The 12,793-nt window shown below is 43.1% G+C and overlaps 1 protein-coding gene across 2 annotated transcripts; it reads left to right on the top strand.

Annotated features, from left to right (window-relative positions):
• Positions 1-1,524: 1,524 nt before the first annotated feature.
• Positions 1,525-12,340, top strand: FAM110C (family with sequence similarity 110 member C). Of its 2 annotated transcripts, XR_003572190.1 has the most exons (4): positions 1,525-1,563; positions 1,594-2,797; positions 5,981-6,296; positions 12,012-12,340. XR_003572190.1 is itself a non-coding variant. In XM_027892442.1 (3 exons), the coding sequence occupies exon 2, from the start codon at positions 1,660-1,662 to the stop codon at positions 2,755-2,757; it is 1,098 nt and encodes a 365-aa protein (XP_027748243.1). In that variant the 5' UTR covers positions 1,525-1,563; positions 1,594-1,659; the 3' UTR covers positions 2,758-2,797; positions 5,981-6,777. The 2 variants fall into 2 exon arrangements, 1 of the variants encoding a protein (XP_027748243.1); XM_027892442.1 differs by lacking the exon at positions 12,012-12,340 and having other exon boundaries at positions 5,981-6,777.
• The last annotated feature ends 453 nt before the right edge of the window (positions 12,341-12,793 follow it).

The following is a 12,793-nucleotide window of genomic DNA, read 5'->3' as shown; positions in this document are numbered from 1 at the left end:
CAAGAATTTCACTCTAAGTGATCTTAAAGTATGTCACTAATTTCAGTCCTGCTTCAGGTAAGCATCATATCTGAGATCTTTGCTGTGAACAGGCAGTTGTATGGTGTTATAGGACTTCTGGAGTTCAGACCTACATGTCTAGAAACAAAGATGACATAAAATTAAGGGGGAAACCAGCAGTAGAACCATGATGGCAAGAGAATATTTCTGGGTTTTGTGTTTCTAAGATGGTCTTCACTGAATAGCTAGACCAAACTCTAACTCCAGGATCGCTTTTAACACTTCCTTTGTCACAATGAGAACATTGCTGGTAGCAAAGTCATATACCCTGAAACTGCATCATGAAGGACAGAGAGGCCCATAGCTCATCTTTCCCTTTGTAAACTTTTTTGCCACAATTTTGTGATTATAAAGATCAAGTATGAATCAATCACTACAAAAGTGTTCTGATTTTATAATCCCACAGAAGTAACAGACAAACTATGCCCAAACCAACAAAAAATAGGCATGGAAAACCTTACAAATATAAACTGGCTTTTGTTACCTATATAAGAAAAGTTATCTATAATTCAGTTATTATTGACCTCAGAGGAGCTGCATTTCACATGTGATCACAAGTTAAAGTTGAACTGCCCCAGGTGATTACCTATGACTTGAATGTCTAATTTTCCAGTGTTTACATTACAACCAATGACTCTGTCCTGCTTCTTCAGAATTGCCAGTCCCAGGTGGGAATTCTGCCCCTTTGGAAATCTTCCCTGTGTTTCTGAAGGGCAAAGATTTATAACAAGCAATTCAGATTTATGCCATTCCACAGCACTTTATTCGTGCACAGCCGCAGCTCAGCTGTGGGCCAGGGACTAATATCTCCCTGCTGCTGCCGATGACCCGGGAAGGACAGGATGCTGCTAGCACAGCTGGAGGCACAGCTGGAGGCACATCTGTGCTGCCCACCCGGCGTGCCCAGACCCTGCTCCTCCGCTATGCGCTGGAAGCCCGAGCCCCGTCCTTTCCAAACCATTCCAACGGCAGGAATGCCTTTGAGCTCAGCACCCGGCAAGGCCGGGCAGTTAAATCTGCGTGGGAAGCGGGGGAGCCACTGAGAAGTAAAAGGGCCGCCGCGAAGGGAGCGGTGTAAGGTGTTGCCCCGGCAAGGGAAGATGCGCTGGGGTCCGCCGGGTCAGTCCCTAGAGCAGCGCCCCGTCCCTCGGAGGCGGCCCTGGAGAGGATGCTTCTGAGCGGAGCAAACCCCCAGAGTGCGCCGCCATCGGTGCGGGCGCCCCGACACGGACGTGTCCCCGGAGCCCCGTCCGTCCCTGCACCGCGGGAGGCGGCGGGGGCCGGGCCGCTGCCCCCAGCGGAGCGGCTCCCTCCCTCTTTCCCTGCCTTCCTGCGGGCCGGGATTGGCTGTGCCCGGCCGCGGGGCGGGCGGGAGGCGCGGGCGGGACACGCGGCGCTCCGACGGCGCGGCAGAGCGCGGAACTTGGCCCTCGGAGGAGCCGCCGGAGCCGCCGCCGCGCACAGGCTAACAGACTGCCCTCCACCGCTTTCTGTTTTGTTTTGGATTGTTTGTTTGGTTTTTTTTTCTTTTCTTTTCTTTTTTTTTTTTAATCTTCCCTCCCTGGGACTGGAAGCAGGATCCGCGTCCCTGAAACTGCTATGCCAGCTGAACTCTCCCGGGCCGTGGGAATGCACGCCATCTCCGACCTGCACTCCTCCCTCCCCCTGCGGCTCCTCAACAAGGGGCCCGAGTACCTCCGCAGGCAGATGGAGGCCGGCAACCCGGGCAGGAAAAGTGCCGTGGAGAGACTGGCCGCCGATAAGGCCAAGTATGTAAAGAGCCAGCAGGTCATCAGCACCAGGCAGGAGCCCGTCATCTCGCTCAGCTCAGCCTCGGAGAGCAGCAGCGAGACCTGTTCGGTGGAGAGCAAAGCAGTCAGCAGGGACTTGGGCAGAGGGAAGGGCGCGAAGCCCCTGGAGCTGGCCAAGGCGGCATACTCCTGCCGCGCCCCCTTGCAGCACGGCCCCCCCATCGCCAGGCGCAGCACCCACAAGAGGCAGATGCGGCCGGATTCCCTCGTGATTTATCGTCAGAAATGCGAGTTTGGGAGAGGTCAAAGCCAGGACAGCTCGCGGGGGAACTTGGTGAGGAGAATCTTCCATGGGTCGGTAAAGGAAAAGCAGTTGCCTTCCCCTGAGTTGCCCAGAGTCATGGAGGACACCGCGGCCACCGAGAGCAACGAGCCTCTCTCGGCAAAAGATGGTGACCGTGAGCCAAGCGACCATGCCGTGGAGCAAACTGTTCCTGTGAGCACCGAAGTCCCAGAGGTATGTACAAAAGAGCATGAGGGGCCCTCAAACCTGAGTATACCTCCTGAAGAGGTCAAGGAGGTGAAGAGGAGAGGTCTCCATCGCTCCCAGTCGGACATCAGCTCTCGCTACTCCAAGTCCTTCGCTGAGTTTGATACATTTTTCAAGTACTGTGGCCTCGAGCAGGAGGTCATTGAGGACCTTGGAAGAGAGAACTTCTCCGTGGTGTCTGACAATGTCTCCTTCAAGATCCGCAGCATCAGTGTGGCAACATCCGAGAGTGACTTTACGAGGCACAGTGGGGATGAGGGGCTTCTGGAGGATGAACTCACAGAGCAGGTCCCCAGCAGCACCTCTGTGATTGAGCGGAATGCTCGGATAATCAAATGGTTGTACACGTGTAAGAAAGCCAAGGAGAATAACAAGGTGATTCAGGAACTGGCGTGATGGCTTCTTTCAGCGTACATTGCAGCCTGGGGAACTCAAGGTGTGTGCAAAGCCTCGCCCTGGCGATTTGTGTATTTCTCTTTCCTCTTTAGAGCAGTTGGCTTTTCTTAGTTTATATTATCTTTTCATGAAGGGCTAAAGGAAAATATATTTTGTTTACCATGTGTTCCAAGTATGGCTTTTTTGCAAAGCAGAAATACGTGTTGTTACAAAAAGCAAAATAAAAACAAATTAATGCTTGCAGCTTGCCAGGTTTAGATCAGACCGTGTACATGAAATTAAAGATTCAGTGTCTGTGAAGGATGCCTGTACTCTGCAGATTCCTGCTTTGCAAATAGTCAAAAAAAACCCCAAACAACTTAGAAAACCTTTGGTTACAGTTGCTTGGATAACAGACTGAAATGAAACTCTTACTCATTAGGAGTACACTGTATTTATACTATACTGCTACAGTTTTCCCCTCCTTACTTTCCTTCACTCTCTCTCCTTCCCCTTATACATAGGTGCCCCCAAGTATCAGGAAAGAAAAACTGAGTCAGTGGTCCTGCTAGCAATCTTATTTCCTCCACAGCTTTCTGTTGGGACCATAAGTTTGTTCCAGGTGACCCCCTAGTGTTTCACAGGCTTTGGGTTTTCTTCAGCAGTGGGTTGTGCCATGTGGTTTGGCAGTGGTAGCTGGGAATGGGTTGTGCGGTTTGCCTTGGTCAGAGGGGTGATTCAGTGTTTAAACTAAAGGTAACTAATACGAATGTGTGGATCTGGACTTGCAAATCAATTACTTCACAGAGAGAAGCAGAACAAATTTAGACCTGCTAAAAGCCGATATCCTGGTTTTTAAAGAAGTGTTGTTTATTTTGCATATGATCTCCTGAAAAAGAACTATATTCGTGGAGCCTTTGGTATTGATCTAGGAGATAACAGTTTTTCTCCTCCCAGTACATAATGCCCTTAGGATAAGTACCACAGCTTACAGTGTGGTATTTAAAAATTGCATGAATAGGCCTTGATATGAAGGATTACATGTATATTTTCTGACAGTTTGTAATTGGTGCGTGAGAAGAACATCACTTGGTGTAGACACAGCTGTTGATGGAGCATGTGGGCCTTGTGAATGTGGAGAAATGTAGTGCTTGAGCCGCTTTCCTGCATGGATGTGGGGCTGTCGCTCCCAATTCCTTTAATCTGTGTAATACAATAATCCATTTACTTCATTAAAATTGGTTTTAATTATGTGAAATTTGGTTAACTTTTAGAATGGAACTTTTCTCAAAAGCCTATTTTCTTCTTGCAAGAAGAGGAAGAGGGGGAGAGAGCCATTTTCACATAAACATTTCCAGCCCTTGCAGATAAGAATGCTTGTCAGGTGTCTGGCTGACAACTTTAAGAAGTGTTATTATGTAACAGATCCTTTCCCAGACTACCTGAGAGAGAAGAAAGGGCTCTCCTGAACTAATCACTTCTCTTTGTTCATCCCTGTGTGTAAAAGGCCAGGGAGATATGCAAAATGAAATGGGGAAGGTGGTCATTGTGAACCTCCTTGCAGCTGCTAACCTGTGTTAAACACAGAGGATGGGAGGCAGATTACAGCAAGCATGAACCACTCAAGAAAAACAAACAAATGAAAGATTGTTTTGCTCCTGAATGCCCTTGCTGGGTTTAGGGTCTAGGGCCAGAAGACCACAGAGGGAGCAGTTGGCCCTTTCCCCATCCATTTGCACAGTGTTAGGATGTCCAGTGCTGCAGCTGAGGCAGGAGATGCTGGTGAGCACCCCGGGGAGCTTGCAGTCTGCAGAGAAGGTGCTGCACCAGGGCAAAGGCAAGGGCAGGAGGGGAGAAGCCCTTTTCTAGGGGCTGAACCACTGGAACTTCACATGGGTTTGGTCAATGGCTTTTTGTTTTTAGCATAGAAGATAAAATGGTGGTTTAGTTCATAGCACATATTCTAACAGGTTGATTTAAAGATCTCCATGAAGTACACAGCAAGCTCATTCAGGTCAGTCTGTTGTCATTCTGCAATAACTTTAATACCTAGAAAAAGGGAGCACTTTACGCTGGCAATTTACAGTGCCAATTGCCTGTGGTACCAACATTTTTGACAGCCTAGGAAACATTAATTGAAACACTTATTATAAACCTATTTTTAAGGATACTAGGGCTGATTTGTAGCTGACAGATCTCAGCAGTAGGGTATTTTCTGAAAACTGAGAATGTCATTTAGGCCACAGAAGCAGGAAGTTCAGAGGGGTCAACTAAAACTACCTGTACACAGCACCCAGAATAAAGGACAAGGGTCATTAAGAATTACCATAAGTTAAATGTTACATCTACTGGGAAGATTTTAAGGAGACAGTTGTTATCACCACGTGATTGCAAGATAAATCGTTTAGTTCTGATCAAAATTTTCATTCAATCCTACACTTTCTTTGATAATGAAGCATCAAGTTGAATATCTGTGTTTTCAAAATATTCAAGTATTTGGCTCTGTTTAGTTTGCTTACTGATTATTAATGGATAGTGGACTCCTGTGCAGCACTGGGGAGCAAATGTTTCTGACTCTCCCAAGCACATCCTCGGAAGTTCCTTGTTTTATACAGAGGTTTTAAAATTGTTGCACCTTCTTTGGACAAGGGGGCAGGAACTTGTTTTCTGAAATCCCAACATTCATTATGTATAAAACCTTTCAAGAACTGCAGGGCTTTTATGGGCCAGTGATCATTCCATTCATATTTTATGTTCTCCATTTAATTTTTCATGAACTCTCCAGGCCCCAGTGAAGCACCATATAAATAAACGAGCTATTTGAAGGATCAGGTTCTTTAACATATATCATCAGAGTGGTGATTGCAGAGTCTGAGCGTGGGTTGTGAGCTTCAGAAAACTGAGTTCTTTAGCAAGATGGGCATTGCTGTTTCATGGTGGAACACTGCCTGGAATCAGCTGTAGTTCAGCCTGTAGTTGAGCTCCTTCCCCTCTCTGTCCTGCTTGATTCTAAGACAGAGGGCTCATTTTGTGTTCTCCTTCCTGAGCTGAATCAAGATTATTAAGCCTTGAGTTTCAGCATCCTTTTAAAATGGATAGGCATTATTCAAGTAGAGATCTTCTGAGTGGAGAATTTACTATGTTGGCAGTAGCCATAAGCAGCTGAATAAAAGCTTTAGAGTATCACCTTATGCTTGTCTGATGTGATAAATAGCAAATGACACTTTTTTTCTTCTTTCTTCAGAATTCTTGACTTGGAAGTTGAACAAAACCAGACACAGGAAGAAACTCTTCCCTCATCTGGCTGATGACTACTTTTTCCAAGTTTAGTATTTTATTATTGCCTCCTACCCTCACCCTCCTCCCTTGGAAGCCTCACTCTTGTCAAGCCCAAGGGTGTCGAAGACTGTGCTGACAAGTGGAGATTGTGAACTGTGCCCCAGCAAGACAGCACAAAACTACAGCCCCTGGAAAAGTGAAGTGTGACAGCAGCTGCCATCCAAAATAACATTCAACATCAGCTCACTGCCTCAGGATGCCAGTCCAAACTGTGACAGAAGGTCTGTGTTGTGCACCCATCTCCTTCCAGCAATGAATTTGTCAACAGGGATATGGGGAGAAAGAGGGAATGAAGTGTCAGTGACCTCTGGGTCAGGCATGTCCTTGCAGACAGACACACTCCACCTGCATGTTCAAAAGCTCTGTCTTACCAGGGCTGTATGACCAGAGGCTCATCCTGACATTCAACATCATCTTCTTGGCTGGTGAGGACTAATTGGCAACTTTATCTGGGATACTTGGCAAACATATTGTAAGCTAAATCCTTACCAAACCTCTCTTTCTCTGCGAGTATTCAAACCAAATTGGTGTACCTAGTTTGCTCTTGCTAGTTTGTCACACAGCTTGCTCAGCCACTGGGGAAGAATAGCCCAAAATACTTCCAGGAGCATGGTTCCAAGAAAAAAGTATTGAGGGAGGGTTATGCATTGTTTCTTCTTGCAGAACAGTTCAGTTTGTTTGCAATTTATGCCCGACTCTGACATTGCATTACAGAATCACGTTAGGAAACTGTATCTCAGGCTCTGTAAAGCCAAACTTCCCTAGCAGTAGGGCTGTGCAAGACAGCATCCCTGCATGCAAGGCAAGAAGGCATATTGAGGCACAGCCAGGCCAGGTAAATGTGCTTGTCAGTTCCTGGATGGTTGGTTCTAAATTACAGCAACAGTTCAGGAATGCAGGGCATTTGTCTTCTGTTTCTAGTGTTACATACTAAGGTCTACATGTCTGAAGTTCTCGAGATAACTGGAGAACAATTCCAGATAAAATAATTGTTGAACTCACTTTTTACTTGGGAGAAAACTAACTAGTCTGTGTGAGTGAGCTCCTGCAGACATAGAGGGGAGATAGTACAGGCAGATATTTTCTTAAATAATGAAATTTCCATGTATTTGTTACATTATTATGAAAGGATGATTCTCAGAAAACTCCAAGATGCTGCTAATACAGTGAGAATTTTGCACTTAAGGTGCAGGTTTTTAAGGCACGAGTCTAGGTTTATTAGCCAGGAACATGATACATCTGCTCTGTTTGTGCTCAGTTTGCAAGGTGCCATACCACATACATGTTTGTTTATATGCAGTTGTCAGAGCTAAGGATTGCTTTTCTTTGAAAATATGGATGCCTGTAGACAGCTCAGAGTGCAGGAGAAATCTTTTGCATTACAATTCAGTGCCCCGCCACAAGAGAAGATAATTATTTTGTATATTTTGTTTAATTTTCTTGAAAATAGCAAATATCAGCCTCTCTCAAAACCAATGAAGGTTTAATGGCAGAGGTTAGTGAAATCAGAACTGGCCCCATTCTGAACATTTTTTTAATCCCTCCTTTTTTCTTAGTATATAGTTTTGTGGGGTTGGGGTTCCATGCTGATATGTGGCAAAATTTCTCTGGCTTTGTTCAAACTCTATAGGAATCCCAAGCTCTCCCGGTATCATTTACTTCAGAGATGATGTGGGCCTGTCTAAGAACTTTCCCTAATAAGTTATAGATTCCCTTTATTTAATAATACCTCTGGGAAAGCCAATAATTTACACTTCCCAGTATGTCAGAACAGCAACAGACTTTTTTTTCTATTTTTTCAGACTATTGTTTCTCCATACATCTTGGGAATGGGTAATTCAGTGCTTTTTCCAAATGGTGGGAGCTCTGGTCTTCATTCAGCTCCTGTTACTGTTACATGTACAGGCTTCTCCTTTTTCCTTCTTGGTCTTTCAGATGTATCCCTCAAAATAAGAAAAACTTGCTAATGTTAGTCACTACCTGTCCTTTTCTCAAAAAATTATCCAGATAGTTTTGTTGTTTGTTTGGGTTTTTTTTCACTATTTGATTACAAAAGACATGCTTTGGAAGGGGTGAGATTTTTCAGCTTTAGTGATAAGTTGTGGTTAAGTGGGCCATTGCAGTTTTAACAGAAGTTTTAGCAGTGGAGTTGGTTTTCCAGTTTTTTGGGGAGCTTGAACTGGGGCTGAGGACTAAGGCAAGTCATAAATTGAATGATTTTGTTTGACTAGAACTATGTAAACAAAAATAGTCAAATGTTGTGTGAGTGTGCAGAGTGAACTGCTGTTTACACCCAAGTGTTTCAAGGTGCTCCAATGCTGTGACAAGGGACAATGTCTGTGGCTATAGCATAACAGGAGAGAGGTACAAAGTCTGGGGTTTACGGCCTGGAAGCAAGTATTTGCAATCAGATAGCGACTGAAATCTTTGCAATATATTGTAAACATTACTGTACAGAAATCTATAAGTAAGAAATACAGATTGTTCTATAATATGTACATTACTTTTCTAAGGGATATAAGACTTCACGTTTTTTTGAAATTGTCCAAGCGTTACATTGATGGCGATTAGCAGAAAGTTTCTTCTGGGAGCCAGTTGTCCTGTCATTGCCTCCTATGGAGTTTCTGGAATCTGCTTTTGAATCCTTTGAAATGGAGTACTGATCACACCTGGTATGGATGTGTCTTGGTCGCTATGTTTGTATTACTATGAAAGAGCATGTGTGCTATTGAATGCATACAAATAAAACTACCACTCTGAAAGTTAATGCTTGTTTTTAAAGTATGCTTTTATTTTGCTGTCTCCCTTAAGGTACTATTATTTTAAAGTTGGAATCTCATTAGGGAATTAATTTCTCTATAGGTGAGGCTGATACTGTGCTGTGAACATCGGAAAGGGCAGTACTTCCCTGGGCCACGCCCAGATCTCTGGCTGAGCTTAGGCAGGGAGTCTCCCAAGGAGCTGGCACAATAACTGGTAGCTCTCAATATCAGTAAATTTGAAATCTATGAGGCTAGGGCTGTTCTTTCAATTTCAGAATATGGCTGAATATGATATGATATTCTATATCATAGAATATCCTGAGTTGGAAGCTGCCCATAAACCTTCAGTTTATTTCTGAAGGAAATAGTATTATTAGTATATACTAATATATACTAATATAAACTAGTGTGTAAATATTAGTAATATATTTGTGTTTGCTCACAGTCAAAAGCTACAGTGTGCTTCAGGCAATACCACATTCTTCACAGCCAGTGTCCAAAGTGGCAGAGAGTTTGAAGTTCTACTTGGAAAAAATACTATCTCCAGAATCTTATTAACAAGCTGATATTTGACTGTTCTTTCCATAGGAAGAATTCAATATATGATAAGTCCTTGTTCATTTTTTTTTTTTTTAAAGAAAGCAGCAGAAATAATGGTTGCATACAGTGAACTTTTACCAGAGACCAATGCAATCCAGTTTCCTATTTATTGTTTTGTTATGATCTAGCCTGCTCAGACACAAGTGTTTCACCAGGCAGCATTTGAACACAACTGGAGGTTGTGAGAGCTAAATGATGGTTGCTGTGCAGATTAGGCTCTTCCACATAAACCCAAGAGCAACTTTGTCATTGTTGACATGTAACCTTCCTCTCACAAGCTCTATTTGACCTATGTCAGTGCAAGGTACAAAGCAAATCTGGAAAGGAGTGATGATTTCTGTATCCCCCTTTCTATGGAAGTTAATCTCCATAGCAAGCCTTTGCTCATCTTGCTGCCTAAGAGAGGAAGGAGCCATTATAATCTCTGAATAACCTGGAGCTACAGCCCATCTTAGCATTTAAGAACATTGTTCTTATGTCAGAGAACATAAGTCCACAGCTTACTGATTCACTGCTTCTCTTCTGATTCATCTCTGAGTAGCAAATAAGCTTTGGACAGAAACAGAAAAAGGTCTTTTCAGGTGTACTGCAGATGTTGATGCATTCTGAACACAGAACTGCAAAAGGACTTAATATCTCCAAGAGCTTTTGCCAAAGAACAGCCTATGTCAACAGCAGGCAAATATGCAAATACAGGATTTGGCTTTACTCTGCAAAGAGATGCTTTCAAATTTTGAGGAGGTTTGGTGATTGTGCCATATTTATCCTGCATTTTTCCTGTGGGACTAGAGGGGACTATATCAATTCACTTAAGCACAACGTTGCAGAGAAAGTGGTAGATGCCCCATGCTCAGAAATAAAATGGGCCTAGAAAGGGCTGCTCAGCCCATTCACAGGCAGCGATGTAACAGCAGCTTAGTCTGTGGAGGTCTCCATGACAAAAGGTGTTGAGAATTTTGATGACTTATACTTGCCAATAAAATTTGGGATATAGCAAAAAAAAGAAACAATATCAGAGAAAAACAACCTCCAGATGAAAGTCAGTTAAATATATCCACCTCCAGGAATCAGTCTTGCTACTGAAAGAATACGAAATCCTGTAAAATTAGCTTGTACATTTGTACGGGAGTTGAGTTGCCTCAGCAGCTATGATTAAAAATATCTAAGAGCTATGAATGTCTGGGTTTCCAAGTTTGCCTCAGTTATCAAGAGCTCCACAGGAGTACCCATTTTTATGTTCTTTTTCATAGGGGGTAGCAAGGACCTCTCAGAGGGTAGCGGTCACCAACAGCTACCCACAAAAACACGAGATTATTGCTCAGGTAACGATGGACATAGAAGTGCTGAACCAACCAGCATCGAGATTTAAACTTGTGCAGAAAGAGGCAGACACAGCTGAACATGTTGAGGGGAATGCTGCCCTTACTCCTTCCTGTTAGCCCAACCTCTTTTTACATCACTGGTGAGCAGGAAGTCTTAACCACTTCCACAGTTATTCATCAGTCTGAGTTGCTCATCTTATGCCCTCTCTGACAGTCTCTTTCTGTGTTTACATTTCCAATGAACTCATTCATGTGCCAATCATTACAAAAGCCACTATTGTTCTCACTTCATTCTTGTAATCTTTTTTTCTGAATAATGCTTCCAGTTAGGTTCTATGTCCTTCTGCTCAATGTTTTTCTGTCTCTACCCTGAGAACTAACTAAGAACTAACCATGTGAAAAGTCAAGAAATTAATGTGTTATGTAGTTAAGCAGAGATTTACAAGATCAGAGACCAAGTCTCTAGTCCTTTTTCATGTACATAGCTCTTCCTGCATAACTTAACATATAATTTTTCCTCTTTGATATCTGTTTGTAATAATATCTCTGGCTTGGCTTATGTCTTCCAGATGATAAGTTTCTCTGAGCTGTGGTGACACTTTGCGGTAGCTGTGCACAGGGCTCTTTGAGACAAAGTCAAATGCCAAATCACAAGTCTGCTCGTGGTGTAGTGTAGCTTAAACCTTGTAGAAGCTCAGTATGGCCAAATAAAAACGTTACACCAGTGAAAGCAAATTGGGCAAGCTTTGCAGCAACAGGACTGAAAAAGAAATACCCTGAATCAGTCCTATGTGGGACCCAAGACAGTGAGGTATCTCTCGAGCTTGTTGGAAAGATGCAGTTCACCATTTTTTTCTTGAGAACCAGTTTTCACTCAACGTTTAATCCTTGCAGCAAGAACTGTATTGCATGCAAAAGTCAACCAGCATCAAAAGTGATATAGTCTGTTGGGTTCACTTGCAAATACAAGCTGAGGTGACTCTCCAGGCTTGAGAGTCTTGGGCTTAAAATGAGCATCTGCAGAGCTGTCTCCGTTTGCTGTGACAACAGTGAGAATAGGTCTCTCTTCTTTCTCCCTGTTGCAGAAAAGAATTCAATTCCTTGTTTTCAATTACTATAAAGAGGCTGAAAATTGTGTTATTTCTGAGAACAGGCCTTCAATGTAACCTTCCAGAACAGGCTAATAGTCTGGAAGCTCCAATTTTCCTAGATTTTCTGTTTTTTAGATTGTTATATTTTTATTATCCTAGAGTTGTTGGAAGAAAGACCATCTCACTCCTCCAGATCATGAGACATTCACAGATCTTCTTATATTGCTCTAAAACCATTGTGGAAACAAAGTAATGGGATGGTAAGAGGACTTCTCTGCCCTCTGATCATAGAATCATAGAATATCCTGAGTTGGAAGCTGCCCACAAGGATCATCAAGTCCAGCTCCTGGCTCTACACAGGACAACTCCAAAAATCCCAGCATGTGCCTGAGAGTCTTATCATGCACTATCCAAGAGGATGGTTTTCTTCCATAGCCACTTTGTCTAAAATCCCAATTTACCTATGCTTGATCTCAAACTGTCACAAATAAATTCCTCTGATGTTCAAATATTTACAACATAAATCAGTGCAGTTTGTATTATGTGAGCATCTTATTTTACCTGAGGACAGAGGCCAATATTAGCAACAACCATCATATGTAAAACATTTGTACAAATGCTGGAATACATAAAAATCTTGAGTCTTCTGATTAAAGCACAGTACACAGCACAATCTGTAGATTTGTTGTGGAAAAAAAATGAATATAATGCAATAAAAAATAATGTCCTGCAAAATTCAAGGAATCGAGGAAAATAATTGAGAGGAATGTTTAACTCCTAAAGTTACATAATTTGATGTATTTTCTGTCTTTCTTCAGAGTACCCTAAGAAACACATTTATGGCATATCTAATGGATCAGCAGAGTTGCAAGATCTGGGGAGATGGCAGTAAATTGCAAAAGAGTTCTTTCCTCACAGAACAGAACTCAAGTTCTGCCTGCAG

Source organism: Empidonax traillii, unplaced genomic scaffold (genome assembly GCF_003031625.1).
Source record: "Empidonax traillii isolate 1590-97213 ecotype Southwest subspecies unplaced genomic scaffold, ASM303162v1 scaffold352:size1026972, whole genome shotgun sequence".
Taxonomy (NCBI): Eukaryota; Metazoa; Chordata; class Aves; order Passeriformes; family Tyrannidae; genus Empidonax; species Empidonax traillii.
Note: the sequence above shows the minus strand (reverse complement) of the source record. Positions and strands in the feature narration are given on the sequence as shown.

Coding starts and splice junctions, on each gene's coding strand:
- FAM110C (XM_027892442.1), top strand. CDS start 1,660: ATGCCAGCTGAACTCTCCCGGGCCGTGGGAATGCACGCCATCTCCGAC.